This window comes from Panthera leo, chromosome C1, assembly GCF_018350215.1.
Source record: "Panthera leo isolate Ple1 chromosome C1, P.leo_Ple1_pat1.1, whole genome shotgun sequence".
Taxonomy (NCBI): Eukaryota; Metazoa; Chordata; class Mammalia; order Carnivora; family Felidae; genus Panthera; species Panthera leo.
The window spans coordinates 52,834,874-52,860,464 of NC_056686.1; the positions used below are offsets into that span (position 1 = coordinate 52,834,874).

At 40.9% G+C, this 25,591-nt stretch overlaps 1 protein-coding gene across 1 annotated transcript in view; it reads left to right on the forward strand.

Annotated features, from left to right (window-relative positions):
- Window positions 1–25,591, forward strand: part of CACHD1 (cache domain containing 1) — a 209,480-nt gene that overhangs the window by 100,072 nt on the left and 83,817 nt on the right. The window contains exon 3 of the mRNA XM_042952006.1: window positions 12,798–12,946. Within this exon, the coding sequence (XP_042807940.1) occupies window positions 12,798–12,946 (149 nt within the window). The remainder of the gene's footprint in view (window positions 1–12,797; window positions 12,947–25,591) is intronic.

Consider the following 25,591-nt stretch of genomic DNA (forward strand, 5'->3'; position numbering starts at 1 on the left):
TTTTGGAATTTGAACTATTTATCTTGTTTACATTTTAAGGAAAATATGCAGCATATGTTCCGTATGCTTGTACATACTTGGAAGTTAAAATATGGCTGTATGCATGCATGAAAGATTTAATTCCTGCACCAAATATAGAGCAGCTGGCTTCAGGCATACGTACTGTACCTTAGCCAATGTATGTGCCTGGTGTTGAGATAAGCTGAGATAATCCCGCTTGCACACATACACACCTCACGGGTACACACACATCTTATATAATGTGCTTTCTTTGAACACCTAAAAATGCTATATCGTTTATACATGTGAATTATATTCTGTGCACATATTTATAGTTCGTGTTTACATTTGTACATACACTTGTATCTCAGTGATAGAAAACAGAAATCTCTCTCCGCCCCCCCCACCACCACCATACACTAATATTTAAGGCTTAAAAATTCTAATTCCAGGTTTTTTGTTGCAGTTCTGGCAAAACCCAGAATAATCCATTTCCCAGTTCCCTTAATTCCCACACATTGTGTTCCCCCTGTTGAAGAGAGAGCAAATGAAGGGGTGGATACCCTCTCTCCTGCAGCAAAGGCAGGGAGGAGGTGTTGCAGGCAGGCATCACTGGAGAGAGTACTTTGTCGCCAGGAGCACGAGGGTGAAGCCTTTGGGGCAGGGCAGGAAAAGACATCGAAGCTCCCACCATGTCTGCACCTCTCCCTGCCCCAGCTTTTCACATAACCCTGCAATCCGTATGTGTGCAAATGCCTTCTTTCAGTAAAGCAGAACCTTGAAAAGTATAAGCCTGGGCTTTTTACTCAGACTTCCTTTAATTAGAAGGGAATAGACTGAGTGAAAGTCTTCATTCTAGAAGCCAGGAAGACTTCACCATGAGAAATGAACATTGCACTAAAAATGGAAACAATTAAGCCCCTTATACACACATTTCCAGTATCTGTAGGTTGGAGAGTACTCAGAAATGCTGGGGAGAAAAGTAGCAGCCAAGATTTCTCCGAATCCACCCAAAACTGCTGCTCCTACTAGAAAAATAACCTCAAATCATCTCCACCGGCAGAATGCACACACAGAAACTCAACCCAGAGTATATTCGAAAACCTGGTGAGACTCGTAAGAGCAGGGACCACCTCATCCCTAATCTGTTCCTTGGTGCAATCGGAAATACTTGTAATGATGTGAAGGAATTAACTGCTGCTCATATCAAGAGCTTCTGAATAAGCTAAGCATTTTGAAAATCTGGACTGATGAAATAACACATTGATGAAAATGGAATCTTACCAAGAGCTACAATTTTGTTTTAATATTAGAAGACCAGTCAGGTCAGGATCATACTAAAATAGCTCTTCATGGGCATTCTTACTGGTTGTTGCTTAAGCAGTCTTTTGTCCTTTTATAAGCTGCAAAGTACATGCTGGTTCTTCTGCAAAGTCATGGAGAAGGGTCACTGTCACATCGTCTGACACCGTGGTCAGGCACATGGGGGAAGGTGTTAGCAGTGAATCCTACGCAAATAAACAGCCAGTGGAGAGCAAGGCATGGCCCAAGTCTTCTGTTTGCAATCCTCCCTGTCATCAGATAGGGGATGAGAAGACCTTCCCAAATCCAACTGTGAGTTGGAGAATGATATCAGATGCAGGTTGGCAAGGGAACAGACAGAATAGTTCAGAGAAGGATCTAATAAAATTGTTGTGGTTGAGGCAAATATCCTCATTCCTCTGGTTTGGAACCCACATGGGAAACATTACTTTTTGTTGTTTCTAGCAAGTCCTCATAGCATTTCCCGCTAGCATCCAGGATTTACACCTCATTTAAGTGGTCTTGTGTGAGTGTCGTGGTTGTTCCCTAATTAAAACAGCAAAAGCAAAAAACCTGTGCCTCTGTATCAATAATTACAGCTATACGCCTGCATTGTAAAGGCCGCTAGATCTCAGAAGCTATTTTGCCACTACTCCCGTATCTGGAAACTAAAGCTGAAAGTACCTTTTCTCTATTGAGATAAGTATGTTACAAACTGGCTTCGCTGTTGGAAGGTAGGACCCAGAGAGTGTGCCCTCCTTCCTAAAGTTATCACACCGCAGTCAAAACTCCGATGATTTTGAATATTCAAGGCTAGTCTTCAACAGCTGAAGAAATCGAATGTTTATAAGATGCTTTTTCCTGTACTGCTTTTCCCCCCTCGATTTTGAACGGAATCTGTGTTGTGGGAGTTGGTTACTCCAAATACGGAGTATGCTGTGCATTCGCTCGGTCTTGCACTGACTTACCTTGTAATGGGGGAATAGGAGAGACCTCCTACTTTATTAAGTTCTACTGTCATTAGAAGAAATAGGTATTAAGTCCAAAAATGGCATGTTACATAGTCCACTGGAAAGAGAAGTCAAGTTAATATTAATAAAGGAGGAAATAGAAATATCTCCTCCCCCCACCGCCATTATGTCTCAAGATTGTCTTCCCAAGGTTTGGATTTACTAAGTTCTTGGCAGGTCAAGGGTAAGAATGTGTTTGGTGGTAGATTTTTGTTCCCCTGCCAGTGTCCTCTTTCTACTTTGTTGCTGAGCTAATTGACACTTGCTGGCAAGTGTTTGATCGATCTGCTCTCAACGGGCTGTGAAGAAACCCTAAAACACTGTGGTCAGTTGGCCTGTTACTGGAGTTAGCTCACGTTTTGACTTTCATTTATGTGGGAAAGACTTCCTGAGCCCCTGCAGCGTGCCAGGCTCTGGCCCAGGTTGCAGAGTTGGTTGGAGAGGAGATGCTGTTTGTATTGGGTGTGGGGAGAATCGCACGGTCCCAGAGCCCTCCCAGATGATCCCCAGTGGCTCTAGTAGTGGTGGCCTCCTATTAGCTGAAATGCTTCTAAGCTACACCTGCTGTTGATAAGTTACACACAGATATTTGTACTCTAAATACAGGCTTTACAAAGTAAGAGTAAAGGGACTAGTTTTCTTTTATTTTCACGATTGAGCGTGTCCTTCATAGGCCACCAGAGAATTCCTGAGTTCTCAAACCCAAGATCTTTCTCCCCCTTTCTTCCCTAATTAACTTCCTGTGCAAACTTATCTCAGAAGTTATGAATTAAATATTAGAGGTGAGTCTCTGCTGTGGTTCCTGCTTCTCCCTCCTGCTCCCCATTTCTCAGCCTCTCAATTTTTTCTAAGGTCAAGAGTAGGCTGAACTTCTTGTTCCTTTGTAAAGGAACGGGCTGTAAACTTTGAAGGCCTGAGGACGTGCTTATTTTGGTTTTAAGGAACCTCAGCTCAGAGGCTCCTGTTACAGAATGAAGTGAGAAGTGGGTTGAAGCCTACCCTTCCCATTGTTTCTTTTTTTATGATATGGTTGTTAAGGGCAGAGTGGGGTGAAAAACAGGGCAAGAGCCCATTGACAAGCCCTTGAGTTGATAACCTTGGCTTTCAGGAGTCTTGGGTGTGTGTTTCCATGACTCTCCTGAAATACCTAACACAAATTGCTGCCCAAAGCAAACCCCATTATAACCTTTAAAGCAAACCTGCATTTTGCTTAGACAGAAGCTGCCACTCTCAACTGTTTCCCAGAGCTCAGCCTCTGGTTCTCTGGCATGTCAGCACTTGCCTTCTGTTTTTTCCATTGCACTCCTCCCCAGCTCAGCCACAGGGGCCCCACCTCTCACAGGATCAGGGTATGTGACCCTGGAGCCCAGACAGCCTTGCAATAAATCTTCCTAGTCCACCTGCAGCTCGTCTGTCAGCGGCTGCCCTGCTTCTCCGCTGGATGTGCTATTCCCACACATCCGTCAGACAACCCTGAAGCCTCTTTGGGCCATTGGAGAGTCAGACTGACCCTATTCCATCTATAGGTCTTTATCTATCTTGTCTTGTATCATTGTCTGCCATGCCCAGGCTTTGCTCTACTGAGTGATTGCAGGAAGCCCAAACCTAGTGGTCAATGGGCAGCCACATCACAACCATGGCTATTGGCCGTCAGAATCCCTTCTATGAACTGGTGTTCTTGTTCTCATTAAGACTTACTCCAGAACAGCTGATATTACCCAGGATTGGGAACTAGACAGGCCCAGAGTTTCTAATTGCCTTGAACCAGATATGAACAGTATTCCCAGTTTATCTGCCCTTTCCTAGAACTGGAAGCAGATTTTTCCAATATGGCAAATAATGGCGTATTATATGAGGGCAAATGATTACAGTAGTGAGTGAACTCTTTTAAGTCTCTTCTAGATGCTAGGTACTACATTAGATAAAAATGCAGTGTAGTGTTCATGAACATGGATTTGAGTATTAGCTGAGTGACCTTGGACAAATTATCAGCACCATCTACTAAAAATAGCATATAGCAATTACTAAGAGCTGTTACAAGAATTAAAAGACTTCACATAATGTTGCACTTTCAAAATGCCTAACACATGGTCAGCAATCGATAAATGCTAGTTGTGATGCTCCTGGTTTGTTGGGGAAAGCGGGATCCTTACCTAGGAAAAATGAACAATGTGAAGCAGGATATTAGGGGTCCAGCTCAGTTAATTCAAGGCGATTTTGGAAAAGAAGGGTCTGAGGAGGATTCAAAGACACAAAAATCAGGCTGGGACTGAAAGAATGAATTGAATTGAATTTGATCTGGGAAAGTTGAGTTTTCTGCAATTTGGGGAGTTTGTAGCACAGAGAGAACAGAGCTAGAGATTAGAAGAAATGGTCTCTGGTTTCTCCACTCACTCAGTGTGAGCCCGGGCACACCACTGAGACTAGATTTCCTGACTGTAGAAACAGGACAGGGAATACCTGCTCTGCCCAGCTCCTAGGGTTGTGGGAAGGCACACGTAAGACGAGTCACGTAAAAAGGCAGAAGACCAGAATAAAAGTCCTCATTAGATCCTTAAGTTTAGAAAGAGAGAAGATCCTAGAAGGATCCCGAGTTACTTCAGACTGTAATTATGTAACCTGCAGGACACAGTGCTTTTAACGAGGCACTGACAGCCCTAGCAAGGTCATAGCCCAGTGTTAACACATCCAGCCTGACTCTTTGTTCAAGATTCTCCATAGTACCTGAGTCAGTACATCAAGTCCCCCAAACAATAACAACTACAATAATGGTTAAGTAACAATAGCAACAGTCAGTATTTGGCTCTTGCGGTCTGTTACTCTGCTGACTGCTTCACAGACCTGAGCCCTTTTAGTTCTCAAACAATATCATGAAGCACCTGTTATTATTCCCAGTTCAGAGGTAATTAAGTTGAAGCTTAGAGAAATAAGGTGCCTGTTCCCTTTAGCTAGTTAGCGACAGAGCCGGATTTAACTCCAATTTATTTGACTCCAAAGCTTAAGCCCTTTGTGCCATTTTGCTGTTAATCTAAAGGGGGGGAAATGTTCCCTCCTTCCCCTGCTGACCCTGTGCCAGGTTTCCTATGGAGGATCAAGCATGCTGATGAGTTAAGTGAATAAAATGGTTAATGTTCAGGTAGCCCTTCTCCCTTCACTTAGAGCTCGATTATTGGAAAATTTAGACCCCACACTATTTCTGTATCACTATCACGTGCATTTGCTGCTGTCGAGACGGAGCTATAACAATAACAATCCTTTGTGCTTATCATGGGCTTTCTATGTTCACTGTTTCATTTGAACATCACAGTAAACCCTTGTAAAGGGGGAATAGTGTTCCCATTTTACTCATGAGGAAACTGAGTCTAGGGGGGAGTCAACTCGCCCAAATTCCCAGCAGAAAATTGAGAGAGCTCTTACAACTGTCACTAATAATTACTGGTAGTGATGGCTAATTACTCATAGCTAGCAAGGGCAGAGCGTTTTTTTATATCCTGCATACGGTGTGCAACATGCAGCAATGAGGATGCTTTCCACTTGAACTTTGGAATGTGGCAGTGTGATGTTCAGAGATGTTAAATATTTGTGCTTGCATATACATAAAATTATTTCTATGTCACATACGCTTAAAGAACCAAATCCTGAAACTGCTGGGAAAAATAATAATTCTTGAGTAATAAGGCTGGAATTGAAAGAAAAGGGGATCAGCTATTAAATTCTTATCACGGCACAAAGGTTTTTGAATGTCAAATGTTAAACTCTTCTACATTCAATAGGAATTTTGCTATGAATCTTCAGTCCCCTAGGGTACCTTTCCTGTCTGTGCCTGTCAGCTTCATTGTTATGCATTTTAAATAAAGCTTTCCCTAACATTCAAAACTCCTTCTGAGTTTTAGGGAAAAGACATAAATAAAGTGTGTACTGTGCCTTTGCATTTTTGTTTTCTTTTACCTTTTTTTGAACTGTGTGCCTACCCCACCCCCAATCTTTAGAAGTTTAAAGCCAAGGTAAAAAAAAAAAAAAGACCTTTAAAAATGGGGGGCTCTGGGGAAGTATGCAAATGACAGAAATGTCTATGGGAAAATTAAGGGAAGTGAAATTCAGCAAGAAAGAAATTCATTGATGTTGTGATGAAACGTTGTCACTGGAGATGATGACAAATTAGAATCCGTTCCCATGGGGACCGGCGTGCTACCTACTGATCATTTGACCCATGGCTGAATGTTGGCTAGCCAAAGAATTGACCCAAAAGATGACAAGATGGTTTTAGTCCCGTTGCCTCATCAGCATTCAGGAACCCCTTAGGGATGAAGGGGGAGAGGATAAAGAAGGATAAAAGATGAAAGCTGGGCTGTGGAAAGAAAAATGTTTTTAATTACACTGAGGAGGATTGTGGGTCCACCTGTAGCTTTTTGTTAAGAAGTCCTTTGTTTTCTTCTGTCTGCAGGGATCATGGCAGGCTACAGACCCAGAATCTGTCTGGCCTCTTGGAAGGGTCTGTGTTGGTAGCTGGTCCTCTTTAGTTTAACAGAGATATTCAGGATTTAATCTCTCTGTGGGCTATCTTTACTCAAATGGATATTGTTGTGCTCACCGAGCAACCTGGATTTGGTTGGTATGCTGAAAGAGCTTGCTTTTAGAGTGAGAAAGAGAAAGCTGCCCCACAGTGGAGCATGAGTTGAGGTTTCCACAGTGAGCCACTATCCCCTTTCCTTGTCAGAAGGGCACAGGGAGGTCATCTCAGGCAGTGGGGTTAAGGGAGGCCGGAGCACGACATGGGAGTCAAGGGACCCTTAAGCTCCATATGCCTCAGTTTCTTCCGTTGTAAAATGGGAATTAACAACTGCATGGTACTGCCTCATGATGGCAGATAAATTGAATGAAAATCCAGCGTGGAAGATAAGATTGAATTATGAAACTTGCTTCTGAAAGGAAAAGAGCAGGGCATCCACTCTGTTCTCTTTCCGGGTTATGAACAAAGTTAAACACCATGAAGTAATTGGAACAATTTTTTTTTAAGTAATTGGAAACAATTTAAGACCATTTGATGTATCTGACCTCATAGTGACAGGTAATAACCGGTTTTGTTTTTGGAGAATACATTATTTCAAACTTGGCCCTCTTTTTTCTTTTTTTAATTTATTTATTTTTGAGAGACAGAGCATGAGCAGGGGAGGAACAGAGAGAGAGGAGACACAGAATCCGAAGCAGGCTCCAGGCTCTGAGCTGTCAGCACAGAGCCCGACATGGGGCTCAAACTCAGGAACCATCAGATCATGACCTGAGCCGAAGTCGGACGCTTAACCGACTGAGCCACCCAGGCGCCCTGACCCTCTTTTTTTTATATTGGTGGTAGAATTCAATTCTAAACCTTCACAAAGTCTTGACTTTCGTACGAATTATGTAGAATTCTAGGTAAGTATTTTCAGAAGTCTAATTTTTATTATAAAGTAATGAGACTGTGCATGGCTTTTAGTAATCTGCCAAGATTTTATAGCATTTGTTAAAATGGATTTGAAAAGAAGTGGGAAGAGGGGGCTGTTAGTCTGTGGGTATTCCAGAGAGAAACCGTGTTGCACACAGGTTGCACCTTTGGCCCTGAAGTTAGAATAGGACTGTGTTTGGATCCCAGCTCTACTGCTTACTAGCTTTGTAAACTTGAGCAAGTTACTGAACATTCAGCTTCTGCTTCTGGAAAAAATGCAGATGTGGGTGTCTCCCATGGTTCTTTGAAAGACTAAATGGAGACGTGCTTGTGAAATGCTGAGAACAGTGCCCCCACATAGTTAGCACTCAACAAACGTCGGCAATTATGATTTTTTTTTAACAAGGCAAGATGGGGTTTCACCACGTGAAAGGCAGGAACTTCTGACCAAAGTGGGGGGGGCTTGCATTTGAGACCTTTTGTTAAGGGTCATGTGTGTCTGGGCTCTGTGTGCAAGTTACTGCGTCCACTGAGGAAAAATGCAGCTTGAGGGGCGTTTGGGTGGCTCAGGTTGGTTGAGTGTCTGTCCGACTTCGGGTCAGGTCATGATCTTACATTTTGTGAGTTTGAGCCCTGCATCGGGCTCCGTGCTGGTGGCACAGAGCCTGCACGGGCTTCTCTCTGCCTGCCTCTCTCTCTCTCCCTCTCTCCCTTCCTCCCTCCACCCCCCATAAATATATATATTTAAAATGCAGCCCATGCTAACGAGGAGGCTGAAGGCAGACATTCCCAACTTGCTCCTGCCCCGATCCTTCTTGCAGTGCCTCCCTCTGTCCCTTTCCTTCTTTCCTTCCCTCACCATACACCCCACTGCAGGGAACTAACTGTTTAGTTCCACAGACAGCCCAGTAGTAGGGGACTCTGCACCCTGGCTCTGTGCCTTGGCTGGTTATGTTAATGAGAGTTTCATTCCTCACATCGGTGTGATTTGTCATATTTTTAAATGTCAAGTCACTACTGAAGCTTCTTTTAAGTTTGGCTTGTGTGGAGCAGATAGTGAATACACACAGGCTTTATAGACAGGATGGTTCTGAGTTTAGGTGACTGGCTTTCACAAAACAACCTCATTGATAGAAAATAATGATACCTAAATTGTAGGATCCTTATGCATAATATGTGGTAACTGCCACTATGCAGTAGCTCTTAGACTTTTGTGAACAACCCCAATATCTCTTTGCAACAGATACTACAGTCTTGATCGTTCTGATGGTATAGATGGACCAGTTGGATCTGAATGGCTTTGTATAGCTCAGCCTCAATATGTTTATCTTGGAACGGAATTCAGCCTATCTTGGGTGTTCAAGTTACATGTTGCTACATAAAAAAATACCCCAAACTTAGTGGCATAAACAATCTCTTTATGCTTGTGTATTCTGTGGGTCAGGAGCTCGGGCCAGGCATAGCAAGGGTGGCTTATCTCTCTTCCATGATGTGTGGAGCTTCATCAGAGGAGACTGGGGGCTGGAATATTCTGGAGGCTTCTTGACTCCTCTTTGGAACCTGGTCCGAGGTGACTTGAAGGCTTGAGCAACTGGAGCTGCCAACCACGCACTTAACTGTGGCCTTTTCATGTGTCTTGGTACAGCATGGTAGCTTGAGAGCATTCCAAGGGAGACCTGCGGAAGCTGCATGGCCCTTATGACCTAGCCTCAGAAGTTGCATGGTGTCAGTTTCTCTTTACTTGACTGGTAGAAGCCATCATAACTCTACCCAGATTCAAGGAGTGGGTGGAGAGAGAGCATGGACCCCCCACCTCTTAGTAGAATGTTAAAAAAAAAAATTGCTGCAAATTTTTGTAAAACTACTAAGATTATGGTTCTATCTTGGGATGTGTTAGGGCTTCTGACTTCTTATAGGGAAGCAAGCTGCATAGTCTCCATTGCAACGACTCTGTCACTGTAGAATGAAAGCAGCCGTAAACAGGTAAACAAATGACTGTTTCAGTAAAACTTTACGAACATCGAAATTTGAATTTCCTGTAGTTATTATTAACTATAACAAAATACCTTTTTAAAAAAAAAAGACATTTAAAAATAAAAATCATTTTTAGCTCATATAAAAGTAGACAGTGAGACAAATTAAAATATCCTGATTGGGGAGCCTGGGTCGTTCAATTAGTTAAGCATCCAACTTCAGCTCAGGTCATGATCTCACGGTTCATGAATTTGAGCCCCGTGTCGGGCTCTGTGCTGCTAGCTCAAGGCCTGGAACCTACTTCGGATTCTACATCTCCCTCTCTCGCTCTCGCTCTCTGCCCCTCTCCTGCTCACTCTCTTTCTCTACCCCAGCCTCTCAAAAATAAGTATACGTTAAAAAAAAAAAATTTTTTTAAATAAAATATCAGGTTTAATTAGATCTGTCTTTGTTCAAAGTTAGAATTCTCCCAATATGTAGAAGAAATACCAGGTATTTCTCAGATGTTTGTGTGTGTGTGTGTGTGTGTGTGTGTGTGTGTGTGTGTGTGTGTGTGTATGTTTGAAAGAAAGACAAAACTGATCACAAATTGCATTTTAGAAGTGAGTTTGTGAAGATCTTATTTAAAATTTCCTCTTTTTATTTTTTATTTTTGAGAGAATGTGAGCTGGGGAAGGGTGAAGAGAGAGGGAGACAGGGGATCCAAAGCAGGCTCTGAGCTAACAGAGCAATGAGCCTGATGTGGGGCTTGAACTCATGAACTGTGAGATCATGACCTGAGCTGAAGTCAGATGCTCAACCAACTTAGCCACCCAGGTGCCCCTAGAATTTACATTTTTTCAAGCACACTTTATCTTGTTACAGAACATTTGTTGCCAAGGACAAGGAAGGGCTATATTCTTGATATTGTAGGTGGGAAATGAATGATATTTATTTCAGAACCTAAAGAGAAAAGATAAAATGTGCTCTTCTTGATGGAGTTCCCAGAAATACATATTGTTGCTATATTGTTGTTTTTAAATAAGTAGTCCAAGTTTTGAAAGAGGTTGTTGGTCGTTAGACCAAAAGATAAGGTTGGTGACTGGTTGTTTTTTTTTTTTCTTTAATTTTTATTAATTCATTAAATATTTATTGTCTGCCTGCAATGCCGGGCAGGTGCTAAAGATAATGAGATGAACAAAAACACATGTAGTACCTGCTCTTACAGAGCATACAGTCTAGTGTGGGAACAGGACATTAAACAGATGACAGCATTAAAGTGTAGAGTATGTTATGAGGGGGGAATGCCGGGCACTGTGAGAATATACTTGAGGTTTTCAAGCTGGATCTGTTACTCTGTCTCTCACCCTCAACTATCCATTGACTGTAAGAGTCCAGGTAAAAGGATTATTCCATTAGAGCACACTGTGGTTTCAAAACCAGCACAGGGGCGAGTGGGTGCCTCAGTCGGTTGAGCGTCGGACTCCTGATTTCAGCTAGGGTCATGATCTCATGGTTCGTGAGTTTGAGCCCCTGGTCCAGTCCACACTGACAGCACAGGCCTGCTTGGGATTCTCTCTCTCCCTTTCTCTTTGCCCTTCCTCTGCTTGTGCATACACTCTCACTCTCTCGAATAAATAAACATGAAAAAAATAGCACATTTGCTAAGCACATTGTTACTTAGAATCCTGGCCTCCACCTACCACATGTCGGTAGCACTTTGTAGCACATTTTAGTGACCAAAATCATCTCTAAGCTTTGCCAAATCCCCTCGGAGGCAGAATCACCAGTGGTCTAAATTAAGATGGGAAGTTAAACTGCATCTATACATTTTGTTTCAAAGACCTCAGCAAGAAAAACATAATTTTTTAAAATAAATTCTAGCTCAGGGATTAGAATTGCAGGTGGATTTGTCAATTTAGGGGGGCATACAATACCTCCTCTGAAAACGGGGAGACAAAATGGGACAGCCCTTTATCAAATTAAATGTTACACTCATACTCTTGTTACGTGTAGAAATGTTTGTACCTTATAGTTTGTACAATATATAGCAAGGCTGAGAACATTATTTGACACTCTGAAAACTCCCAAATATCGATGGGACAAGATCGAATTGAGGAATTGGCTTGAAAATAACAAATGAAGATATCCTGATTTGGCTTCATGTTCTCAGCCTGTAAGCTATTGGATTGTGTGAGTTGATGACCCAAAGGAGATGATTAGTTCTCCTCTAGTGTGCTGATAATGAATAGCTCTACAAAACCAATTAGCTATAATTCTATCAGTCATTTCATTTGGGTAACATTTTGTTGAAGGGGAAGAAAAACAACACTGTTTTCCTTGGAGATCTATAATTAAGCTGTGATATTTGATGGGAACAATGGAGGAAAAAGCAGTATGCTTATCAATTTGCTTTTGTTTTTCCCACATGAAAGTAAATGATGATGAAGTGTTCTGTTCACAGCAGTTAAGAAAGACATTTGTCCATCTTAACGGTGTAACAGACCAAACAGGAGTATATTTCTAACTATATATTTTGTTTCATAGGGATGTCTACATTGTACAACTCCAGGGATTTGCCATTCACATGGAAGACTGTGAATGGTGCCCCCTGGAGTTTTGTAGCAGAAGATACTGAATGTCCTTTCCCTTTTTCATGTATTTTCCCCTTTGAAAATCTGTGTGAATCCAGAACCATGAATAGTGGATTGTTTTCTTACAGTCACTGTTGTTGCTTTGTAAGACCTAATGCCCACTGTCATGCTGACAATAATATCAATAGACTTTGTTTTCCTTTGTCTAATAAGACATTTTATGGATCAGTATTTTTCTGTTGAATTCAAACACATGAGAAGTTCATAATGTGTCATTAGCTATCACAAGATGGCAGGTATTGTTTCGTTGTCTGAGTATCCTTCTGTGACTTCTGGGCATTTTGCAATTTTTACCTCAGTTTACACAGTGGAATGAGATGTGCATATGTGTTGTTAGTTTTACCTGAAGTTTAATACATGCAGCTTGTGACACGAATTAACGAGCTTATTAGAAAAAAACACAGTTGGTTATTGTGTTAGGCTTTCGATTTATTTTGCTTACCCTTTGTCCCCCAGCTAGCCAAAAAAATCCGAGAGAAGTTCAATCGTTACTTGGATGTGGTCAACCGGAACAAGCAAGTTGTAGAAGCTTCTTATACGGCTCACCTAACCTCTCCTCTAACTGCAATTCAAGACTGCTGTACGATCCCACCTTCCATGATGGAGTAAGACTTTAAAAATATTTTTTTCTTGTTTAAACCAGGAATTGAATTGCTTTCCATTCATATTCAAAATGCCTGTGCTTGTTTATTGCAAAGTGAATAGTATTTCTATCTTAAATAAGCCTTTTGTCTTTAAATAGACGAGTAATTTTTAAAGAAGTGGGGCTCAACATACTGTATCCAAGAAATTCCCAGACCTTCCCTGCTCACCTTTTTGTCATGTTGGAATTCAGTTTCAGAAGTAGCAAATATTACTTGAGTACAAAGTTGATGAAGTCTAGAAAATTACATTTCGTCATGTGTCAACTAATGGGTCATGAATAAGCTAGTCTCTTTGCTTCTAGTAATTCGCCTAATTTAAGAGAGTACTTTTTGTCTTTGATTAGGAGTAACAAAAATTCCCGCTTTTTTCTTTGGTAGTTTTAAAAGTAACGTCTACACTAACGGGAAATGTGGCTTCAGATAATAATGAAACAGAATTAGTATCCATATGGTTAGGGATATTTTTATTTATTGGCCTAGTGGTATTTATATTTGGAGGGGTGTGTAGAATCATGTGATGCTGGAAATTGTAGTGGAAAGAACACTTAACTAAAGGTAAGAGAACTTAATTTTTACTTGGTCTCTAGCCGTGTGACCTTAATTAATTAATTATGTGCCTTTTCTGTCAGTGGATAATAATCTTTATTTTCTAGGGCTATTTCGAATGGCTAAAAGCTGTTAACATACTTTAAAGATTATGAGTATAAATGTTACCATAATTGGTATGTATTATTCCCCTCTTTGTACAGTGAGTGCTCTTGGAGCCGTGCAAGGGATAGATACAGCAGTTTTTGGTGGTTAAATGTCTTGCTTCCATCAGCAGTTTTTTACTTACAGTTTCTTGGTGGGGTATGGAGGTAGCAGGACATCCTTAAGTCATTTTATTCTCCTTCTTTGTGATACTAAGATGAGCCTTTCTCTCTGCAGCCTAAAGAGGCTCCTAGTTGTTTACTCAACTAAATGGAAAAATGTATACAGTGTAGAATGGGACTGTCTGGTTATGAATCTTACCTAATACTCAGATGGTCTTGGGTATTTGATGTCTCAGCCACCCTGTCTTCCTCTCTAGAAAGGGAACAATAATGAATACTTCATACAGTGCTTTGAGTATTCAGTGTGATCAATTGTGAAAAATTCTCTGTAGTTCTGAACAAATATTAGCCCTATTACTTACATGCTTCCATATCACATGAACATTTCTTTTTTCATTAGGTGTAATCAAAGAAGATGTCCTTTTTTGTAGTTGGGACATCAGTAACTTAGTGTTTTTGACAACTTCTCTCTTACCTAAAAGAAAAGGAGGGCTCACCTGGGTTTTGAACCAAAGAAAACATCATTTTCAGAACAGGGAGAAAAGCTGGTATAGTAAGGGAGAAATCCTTGAAGCTAGAATTATGCTTAAAACCGTGGTTGTCAACCGGGGGTGATTTCCATCCTCCTTTTTTCTCCCCCTTTCCCCTTGAATGTTTGACAATGTCTGGAAACATTTTCAGTTGTCACCCTTGGAAGGTGGGGAACAGTTACTAGCATCTAGGGTGTAGAGGTCAGGGATGCGTCTATACGGCCTGTAATGCACAGGACAGACCCTCCAGAACAAAGAATTATCTGGCTATAGGAGGTTTTCATAAATTCCTAAGTGGAACTATTGCTCTGGTTGAAACGAGCTGGAATTGATTGCCCTCTACCTGGAAATCTATCCCCTATGTCTTCTTCCCATTACTGGCCCACCTTGTGAATTTCTATTAATGTTTCAAGAAGTAACTCCACAGTTTGCCTCTTTCCATAGCTTTCAAATACCTCCTTTTTCCCCCCCTCTTTTTATTTCTCTTTGCCCCTGGAGGGATTCACTTCTCCCTCATCTCTGTTCCCATAGTAAGTTTGAAATGCCTCTATTACAGTGTAGAACTTGATGTTATGGCAGGTTGTTGGTGGTGACTCTGCCTCCCCTGCTGTTCTGGGCAGGGATTACACTTCATCCCTTTTTACCCCGGCACCTGGCAATTGTATTTAATTACTACTTGTCAACATCTGAATTGAGTAAGGGGCTGTCCACTCTCCACGTATTAAAACTCTGGGGGTGAGGGGGCGAATACTGAACATAATTAATAGCACAAAATGTGACACAGAGAGATCCTATGGTTCCTCAGAGCAGAGAAATGTACCAGGTGGATGGCATCACAAAAAATTTATGTACTTTAGAAGTATGCATGTCATTTGATATCATTTGAGGGAATATCACAAGAAAATAAGACATTTTTTTATAATTATTTTAATGTTTATTTTTGAGAAAGAGAGACAGAGCATGAGCAGGGGAGGGTCAGAGAGAGAGGAAGACACAGGATCTGAAGCAGGCTCCAGGCTCTGAGCTGTCAGCACAGAGCCTGACACAGGACTCAAACCCACAGACCATAATAAGATCATGACCTGAGCCAAAGTCGGATGCTTAACCAACTGACCCACCCAGGTGCCCCAATAAGACATGTTCATAAAGAGACGCTTTTAAAGAAAGTCATTGTACTGCCAGTTAGAATAGAGAATATTGCTAATATCCTAAATTTCTAATAGGGGATTAGTCAAGAGAATTGTATCCCATCCATAAAAGTGAGATGGTGGGCGCCTGGGTGGCTCAGTTGGTTAGGCAACTGACTTTGGCTCAGGTCATGATCTCACAGATGGTGAGTCCAAGCCCCATGTCAGGCTCTGTGCTGACGGCTCAGAGCCTGGAACCTACTTCAGATTCTGTGTCTCCCCCCTCTCTCTACCCCTCCCCTGCTCACACTCTGTATCTGTCTCTCAATAATAAATAAATGTTAAAAAAAAAAAAAAAGTGAGTTGGTAAGACACAGCCACACTGTACGAGAAGAGTATTTGGTGACTTGTGAAAATGGCCATACATACATACACACATTAAAAGTTTGGGAGGCGGGGCACCTCGGTGGCTGAGTTGGTTAAGTGTCTGGCTCTTGATTTAGGCTCAGGTCATGATCTTACAGTTTGTGGGATCAAGCCCTGTGTCGGGCTCTGTGCTGTCAGTGCAGAGCCTGCTTGGGATTCTCTCTCTCCCTCGGTCTCTGCCCCTCCCCCTGCTCACTCATTTAAATTAATTAATTAATTAATTAAAATACACCTAAAAAATAAACGTTTGGGAGGACTCACATCAAAATGTATAGGAATAAAGATAGCAATTTCCATTTTGAATATGCAGCGATAAGGGTTGAAGTCTGAGATGCAGACTAGGCAGATATTTGCCAAAATTCAGTGGTCTGCCTTTTGGTGAATACAACAACACATAAAGTGTAGTCTCTGCCCTCCTGGAATTTCTCATCTTGTTCAGTTTACCATCAGGGACTTCAGTTGTACTCGTGGCGGGGTATGTGCTGAGTAAGCAGGATAGGTAGGATGAGAGGCTTTTCCCTCCTTCCGTGGTTGGATTTGTGTGTTGAATGTTGCATGGGCAATCTGAAGAGCCATGATGCAATCTTACCTCCTCACTAGGGGTAGTTGACAGGACCAACCTCTTTATGGGGTGAATCTTGCAAAACCAGGGCAGTTCTGACAACAAAGCTGGGTAATCAGAAGATTTACAGATGAGTAAAGAGGCATATTAAAGAGATACCTGATCAAAACTCTTCACAGCCGGGAGTGGCAGAGGATGACTACCCCGGGTAGAATCTTCCTGGCTCTGAATAGAGCTCACTTACCAGGGATCTGTGTTTAGGAGTTTTTGAAGTAACTCTGAGCTGATGCTTTTCTAGCAATTGGGTAAACACAAACACTTACTAAAATTATGAGACTCAAGGTGCCTGGGTGGCTCAGTCACTTAAGCAGCCAACTTCACCTCAGGCCATGATCTCATGATTCGTGAGTTTGAGCCACATGTCAGTCTCTGTGCTGACAGCTCAGAGCCTAGAGCCCGCTTCAGATTCTGACTTCCTCTCTCTCTGCCTTTGCCCTGCTAGCACTGTGTCTCTCTCTGTCTCTCAAAAATAAATAAAAAATAAAGTTATGAAACTTAACTTTTTAATGAAGATTCAAGAACGGGAAAGAGTTACTAGGAAGTTGTTGGGGTGAGCCATGATAGGAATCCTTTGGTGCCTTTGTTCCGGTCCCTCATAAAACACTTTGATGCACCACTTTGTTTTGGTATCTTATTGAACACATTTTCAGTGTGTATTTTAATCCCTCCAAAAATGTCTCCATTTTGAATCTCAGGGAGTTCATGTTGGAGTAAAGTGCGGACAGGAAGAACTCCCAATCTTTAGAAGCCATTTGAGGACATGACTAAACAATTTTTTTTTTTAATGGTAGGCAGATTTGGTTTTGAATCCTACCTCTTTCACTCATAAGTTGACTTTGGGGAGTCACTTAATTCTGAGCCTCAATTTCCTCATCAGTGAGCTGACAGTAAGGATAGTCCATACCTCACAGGGTCACTTAGGGAAATGTTTTTAGGTTGTAACTTGCTTATTTTATAAGTATGGGTATTATTCTCTATGTCAGGACATACTCTTTTTTCCCTTATGGCAATAACAAAAGAGTCTTTTTTAAGATAATATACTTAAAAACTGAATTAACCTAAATGAAAATATTAAGTGAATGTGACCAAAATCTTGAAGCTGATAGATATGATAATGACTGAAGTTCCTGAAAAATGGATTCAAGGTCATTTCCAAAGTCCTTCCAAATTGTGAGATTTTACAGTTCTATAAAGTAGACTTTTTATGCCCCTGATGTATATCTGGCCACGTGCAAATGTATTAATACTGCTATTATAAGTTTAAGTAATTGACTTGCGATAAAGGACCTCCAGTCTTAGATCTGGATTTTGTCCATTCTTTTTTTTTTTTTTTTTTTTTTTAATTTTTTAAAATGTTTGTTTATTTTTGAGAGAGAGGCAGAGCGCAAGCGGGGGAGGGGCAGAGAGAGAGGGAATCACAGAATCTAAAGCAGGCTCCAGGCTCTAAGCAGTCAGCACAGAGCCTGACGTGGGGCTCAAACTCCTAAACTGTGAGATCATGACCTGAGCAGAAGTCGGAGGCTTACCTAACTGAGCCATCAGGCACCCCTGGATCTTGTCCATTCTTAAACATCTGGGCTCTGTAAACATTTTTTGACACCTAGCACTGGCCAGTGGTGCTCAAGGTATTTGCTACTAACATTTTAAAGGCCTGTGCCTATTGACTTTGCTTCTTCTCTAAAGGCATCAAAAATAAGGTAGTATTAGGACAATATTTTTTATAACTGATTTTAACGAATGGCTAATATTCACTTTTTGTTTCAAGCCTAGAATTTCAGTTTTGCTGACTTATAATCCATTTATTTTTCTCATAAAGGCTTGATAATGCATATTTTAACAAAATGCCCAGTTGTGAAGAGAGAAGGTCTTTAAAGTGTCCTATCATAGATTCTGAAGGTTTATACTATGTTGACAACAGAGAGAATCTACAAAGCAGCAGAAAATTGATTTTTCAGATAATTTTGATACTTTGCTTCTCAGACTACTGAACTCCTCCTACTCAGGAGTTCTACAAGTTAATTATTTTGTACAAGGCCTTGCACAGAGATTAGGTACTTTGTCAAGTGTTTGCTGAAGGAATGATCTGAAGAATTAACCTCCTCTAAAATGGAGAAAAGTTAAATTATGTCTTAATGTAAGACAAAGTCATTTTCAGTGGTATCACTTAAAATAATTTTGAGAATGAGTTCAGTTACTCATGTAATTTAGTTAACAGCTCCCCTTGTGTTGTGTTGGGTTGCTGATGAGGGCACAGGAGAGACTGGGCTCTCCCCCAAGGAGTGCACAGACACACAAACACGTAATTATCCTTAGGGACAATATCTGTCTACAGATGTGTTTACCTTAGCCCCACAAGATGTTTTAAAGGTTTTTAAATTTATAATTTTTTAAATCTGTTGCCAACACTTCAATTTGGGGAGATTACACATTTAGAAACTCCAAATTGCTGTCTTCTCTAAAATCAGAAGATCTGGCAATAGTGGGTCCACATTCCCACTGGGCAGCAATCCGTTTGCATGAAGAATGGCTCCCCTTTGAGGACAAGGCCCACAATCTCCCTGACATACTGTTCCCGCTGGTCCCTGTAGGTTACACCCAACCCAGTCCCCTGACTTTGATCACCTGCTTGGCCCACACTAATATGTGAGTTTGTAACTCCTGCTCTAAAACGAACATATAATATTAATTAATTTGACTTAAGAAAATATCCTGTCCATACTCGTTCTGTCAAATTTAAAGAATATAGCTCCTTTATGCATAACATTTAGAATATCTGTCCCTGAAATCTGGCTTACCACAGAGATGGGGTTCTCTTGAGCACATCTGAACCTGTTGTTTACTCAGCAGGACCGACCAACCCTTGGCTTTTATTATACAAACCAATCAATAATTTTATCTTCCATGTCTTTTAATCCATTTCTCTCCTCCCTCTCCCAGTTTCGTTTCGTTTCTTTTCTTTTCTTTTCTTTTCTTTTCTTTTCTTTTCTTTTCTTTTCTTTTCTTTCCTTTTCTTTTCTTTTCTTTTCTTTTCTTTTCTCTTATTTTTAAAAGAAGGGAACAATGGTGAGGGTAAACTAGGAAGTAAATGCTAGGAAGATGAACTTAGATTTTTATTTCTGTGTCTCCAAGTGGGGTTCAGTGCTTTTGACCTCACTGAATTAATGCTTGTGAATTGGTTAATTGTGGTGGGACTTGTTAAGGCCTCTAGGCCAGGTTTGAGATGAGCAAAGCAATACTAGAATGAGCTAGAATAAGCAAGCAATTGTTTCTAAGCCTCTTGGAAGCCAGCCACCTACAGCTAGACTTCAGCTCTATAGAGAATTCTCTCCTACCTATCAGGGCAGACTTAAAACTTCACTGATTCCAAAAAGTGAAGAAACTCTGGGAAATATTGTCAAATTAGATTTCTGCTGTTTTTCAAGGAGCTCTTTGAGTTGGAGCATCCACTGGGATTGATGTAGTCACTGGGGAAGGCAGGGTAAGACTCCTCTCATTTTCTGAGAACCCAAATTTAATGCATCTCTGGCTGCCACCCACTAGAGCAGTAGGATTTCAAGAGTCAGGCCTTACCACAAATCTGTTGGGGATATTGTGCTATAGGTAAAGCAACCAGCATAGGTTCTGATATAAGAAGTACAAGCTCATGATTGCATTTCTCATGAATAGCCATTGCTGTAAGCCTGTTAGAGTTCTCCAGAGAAACAGAACTGATAGGAGAAGATATGTGAAAGAGAGGCAGAGGGGGCGAGATTTATTTTAAGGAATTGGCTGGCCTGATTTTGCAGATACAAGTCTAAAATCTGCAGGGTAGCCCAGCAATCTGGAGACCCAGGAACAGTTGCAGTTCCAGTCTGCTGGCAGAATTCCTTCTTGCTTGGGAGGTCAGTCTTTATTAGGACTTTCACCTAATTGGACCCACAGCCCACTGACTTAGATGTTGATCTCATCCCAAAACTCCCTTCACAGAAAAATCCAGAATAATGTTTGACCAAATATCTGAGGACCCTGGCCCAGCCAAATTGACACATAAAATTATCACACACTTTTAGAGAAAGGATAGAAAATTGAATGGCAAAGCCTACTACCAAAGTTAAATTTTTTGTTAACACTCACATTTAGATTGGAGGATGCCAGATTATTACTCTCTTCAAACGTTATATTGTGTCCTACTAGACTGCTTCTTTTAAAAAGTTAATAATGCTCATGTTAATAGCTGCCTGGAAAGGAGTGCAGGCAGCTGAGTAAGTCTTTTTTCATGTAAATTGGTTGTATATCTTGCGGTATGATTAGATATGCAAATTTCTATGTTCATATGTTAAGTTCAAATATTGTTGACACTATAGGAACCAGAAATAAGCTACTTAGAGAGTTGTTTTTAATTTTGATGGTTAACATGCTGACCCATAATGTTCAGACTCCTAAGCTAGGATCCTTTGGATTCTTTAGGGACTTACTAGTTTCAGGTCAAGGTTTGTGTTTGCCTTTTTTTTTTTTAATTTTTTTTAAAACGTTTATTTATTTTTGAGACAGAGACAGAGCATGGATGGGGGAGGGTCAGAGAGAGGGAGACACAGAATCCGAAACAGGCTTCAGGCTCTGAGCTGTCAGCACAGAGCCCGACGCGGGGCTCAAACCCATGGACCGTGAGATCATGACCTGAGCTGAAGTCGGCCGCTTAACCAACTGAGCCACCCAGGCGCCCCTGCCTTTTTTTTTTTTTTAAGCTGAACTCAGACATGAGCCTTTTTAATTTTTAAAAGGAGGCAAGCCTCTTTTTAAATTGTTAATTTTTAAAATAATCTGCCTTGAAACACCTTAAACAGTGAAGACAGTTTTCCTTAAAGTTAAGTTGTGAGGCAGTTATATCACTGTAGTACAGTACTAAGACTGGATGGACTTTTGCTCTTCTTTGCTGTATCATCTTACAAAGTTCATGTAACTTTTTTAGTTTACAGTTTTCCTCAGCTGTAAAAGGAGCAGTTCAGACTATACTCCAGAGGCCTCGCTCTCAAGATTGATTAATTTCCCTCAGCCTTCTTAGAAGGTTTGTTTTTAACTGGAGCCATTTGACATTATAGGCAACTTTTCCTACTGCCCAAATTAGTAAATTCTAGATTTCATGAGAGAATTTGTTTTCATCTTTTTGAGAACTACTTAGGGGAAATAAGGTGGTATTATGTAGCCAGGCTTATAAAGGTTAAATTATTCATTCATTAAATCATTTAAAAAATAAACATTTATGGAATGATTTATGGAAGAAGCATTTCAGCCTAGTATTGAAGTAAGAAGGGGATTTGAACATATAGGAATATGGAAGAAGAGCTTTCCAGGAAAGAAAGGACCATCTGAAAATGGCCAAGAGCACTGAAGAGTACCTAGTGTCTGGAAAGTGATGCAAGGGCCATCTGAGAAGTTGGTTAGTATCAGATAATAGAGATTCTCAAAGGCTAGACTGAAGAATTAAACTTTATTCAGGAGACCATAGGCACTGTAAATGAAGTCAAGGACAATTCTTCTTGTGTTTATCTTTACTGTCTGACACAGGGTAGATGCTCAGTAAATAACAGTTTTTTAAGAGAATTAAGTATTTTTGAGAAAGGGAACGAAATGAAGATCCCCTTTAAGGGGATTTTACCTGTCGACCATGTAGCAAGTAGAAGACCTAGTTTGATTGCATTTATATAGGCAAGGAACAAGTGGGGGCATGAATATGGCTATCGGCACCCACTCTCTTGGGCGTTGAAAGAGGGAGGAACTAAAGGCAATCAACTGAAGTTGATTCTAGTAACTGTGAGAGTGGTTGATTCCAGATTCTAAGTTATATTTGTACATCGTATGCTCTCTCATCTTTCTTTTTAGTTACATTTGAGTTCAGGGACCCAGTCAGATTCAACACCTTGCTTGAACAAGTCTCCATTAAATATCTGCTGAAGGAGTTAGTGCATGGCAGCAAGCCTGATTTCGTCTTTAGTTTTTGAGTACTGGTAGTAATGATGATAACAGAGTTATTGAGCTACTTTACCTCTAGACAGGAAATTCAAGTACCTTTATGCCCATTTATAATAGTTGTTTTCATCTGAGTGTTACTCGATTGTTAGAAGCTCTGTTAGAAAATTTAAGTTGATGTTGGCCAGTTAGAGTTAATCATTAATATAGTAATAATGGATATGAATAATTATATAAAAATAACTGGTTGTATGTAAGGTAAATTTAAAAACGTGAATTTTCCAAATACCCATATATATCATTTTCACCTCATCTGGATCCCGTTCAAGGCAGCTAATGTGCAAGACATTGTACTAGAAACTGTCCGATAGACAAAGATGAATAAAAACAGTCCGTACTTTCAGGAACTCACAGGCCATTAGAGTAAGCTAAGCAGACTGTGTCAAGTGCCATGAAAAATCTAAAGTCTCCTTTAGAAGAAAAAGAGATTATGAACAGAGGCCTGTGAGCACTCAGTCTCAGTAGAGAGGTGGTAGTTGAGGCCCTGAAGAGTGGAACTCCTACAGATCTAGGAAAGAATGCTGCAGATGAAAAAAAGAGCAAGCATCATAAAGAACCGAGCATGCAGAAGTGGAGGACAGAGCTGGAGTAATGGATAAGAGCTGTGCTGGGCTGGGCTCAAAATCCTTGGCTGACTGGACAAATTTTTTCTCTGTAAACAGTAGATTTTAAAGAAAAGAAAGGCTATTGTCAGTCTGAGACTTGGGCAGGTTAATTAGTTGGCAAAGGAAGGATAAGTTGGGGTGGAGAGGTAAGTTGCTGGTCAAGTTGGGCCATCCTAATCCAGGAGAAAAGTAATGACACTTCAAGATGTCAGCTAGATTTCACTGGAGATTTAGGTGCAGAGAAAGATTTTAAAAGACGGTTTTAAATTTTAAATCGAGCATCTCAGCGGATAGAAATCTGTTATTAAAAAGTGAAAATAAGAGCAAAAGATTTTTTTTTTTAATAGGTAGGCTCTATGCCTAATGTGGGGCTTGATCTCCAGACCCTGAGATCAAGTGTAGCATGCTTTACTGACTGAGCCAGCCAGGTGCCCCAGCAAAAGATTTTCAAGAGGAAGATGAATTCAGTTGGAACATGCTGATTTTGATTTTTGAGTTGCACACAGATCATTCTGGGGAGGTGTTTGGTGAGGAGTTGAGATTCTCCTGTAGCATCATTTTATTTTCATCCCACAAATATCCCCCTCCACCCACAACTATGTTATATGCCATGGCAGTTCAGGAGAGAGGGCCAGGTTGAAATGTGTAGTTGTATGTGATTTTTTTTTAATGTTTATTTTTGAAGGAAAGAGAGAGCGTGAGTGAGGGAAGGGGAGAGAGCCGGCCGGAGGAGGGGTAGACACAGAATCCGAAGCGGGCTCCAGGCTCTGAGCTGTTGGCACAGAGCCTGACACTGGACTGAAACTCATGAGCTGAAGCTGATGCTTCATGACCTGAGCTGAAGTCAGATGCTTAAGCGACTGAGCCACCCAGGTGCTCCAAATTGTATAGTTTTAATGTCGTGCTGATACATAGTTAAGTTTTGTTTAAAATAAGATTAAGCATAGTAGCTGACCACATGTGTGCAACTCCTATTTTTCCCCACTTGTTTTAAGGTAGTACACATGAAAAAAAATGATGTAAAGTATCTAACCCTGTACACATTTTCTTATAATAAGAATTATTATGTTCTTAAGAAAAATAAAACATTGTGACTTAGCCAGGTGCTTTTCCATTTATGACTCTTGCTGTTTTGTTCTTTCCATGTCACAAGGTCAAATAACGTGACAAGCATGGTCCTTAACAAACTGAGTTTAATTTTTATTGCAGATCTTGTTCTTTCCCCCAAGAAGGTGTGTTTTGTGTTTTTGCCCTTAAAGTGCTATATGACCCATCTTAGCCTTTCAAGTTGTTCTCCCTTATCTCAAACTTTCATCTCCAGTCCTTTTAAAAATGATTACTACCTGCAGGCAGGTGAAATGTTACAGATAACTGTCTTTATGAATATTAGCACAGAAAGACTTCACTTGAGCTCAGAATTCAACAAAGATTTTACAGAATGTTTTACATTTCAGAAGGCCAACTAAGTGACACTATTTAACTTATGTAAGAGTTACATATGCTTATACTTCAGTAAAATACTTTCTTGGGTTTTACTCTTATAAGTGTTGTTCTACTGGGGAGCCTGGGTGGCTCAGTAGGTGGGGCTTCCGACTTCACAGGTCATGATGTTATAGTTCATGGGTTTGAACCCTGTGTCAGTCGGGCTCTATGCTGACAGCTCAGAGCCTGGAGCCTGATTCAGATTCTGTGTCTCTCTCTCTGTCTCTCTCCGCCCCTCCCCCACTTGCATTCTGTCTCTTTCTCTCTCAAAAATAAACATTAAAAAATGAATGTTATTTTACTTAGATTATTCAAATGATCTTCTTAACAGCTATCTGCTCCTCCCCACCCCCATTGTGCCCATGAAGAAGCAGCCTCAGAGGTTGTATCCAGGCTCAGGGAGCAGGATTTAGAATCTGGGTTGCCTGATTTCAAATCATTTTTTTTAAATGTTTATTTTTGAGAGAGAGAGAGAGACCAAGGATCCAAAGTGGGCTCTGCACTGACAGCAGAGTCTCCAATGCAGGGCTCGAACTCAGGAACCGTGAAACCATGACCTGAACCAAAGTCAGATGCTTAACTGACTGAGCCACCCAGGCGCCCCTGACATCATTTTTTTTAATGACAATATTTTGACCTGTGGTAAAATTGGAATGGCTTAGCTGCCAATTGAAATGCTAAACTATGTTTTCCTTCTTAGAATTTCACTAGAGGCTGTTGTATGACCCTCTGAAGTTTCTAAATTGGCTGAATGTAAATCTCCCATAGTCTGGTTAGTTTATTTCTCAGTGTTAAAACCGTGTTCCTGCAGTAATTTATGTCCTTTCCGTCCATGTGTGTGGTGGTGGTGGTGGCGGCAGGGGGATAGGTACCTGTACATTTAGGACTATTGATGAACATCCTCCCAGCAGAAAGCACACCTGCATCTGGGTCTGCTGAAAGTCCTGCTTTCTGGAGTTTTCCTTGTGTGACCTTTACTAAAAGAAGGGAGACCTG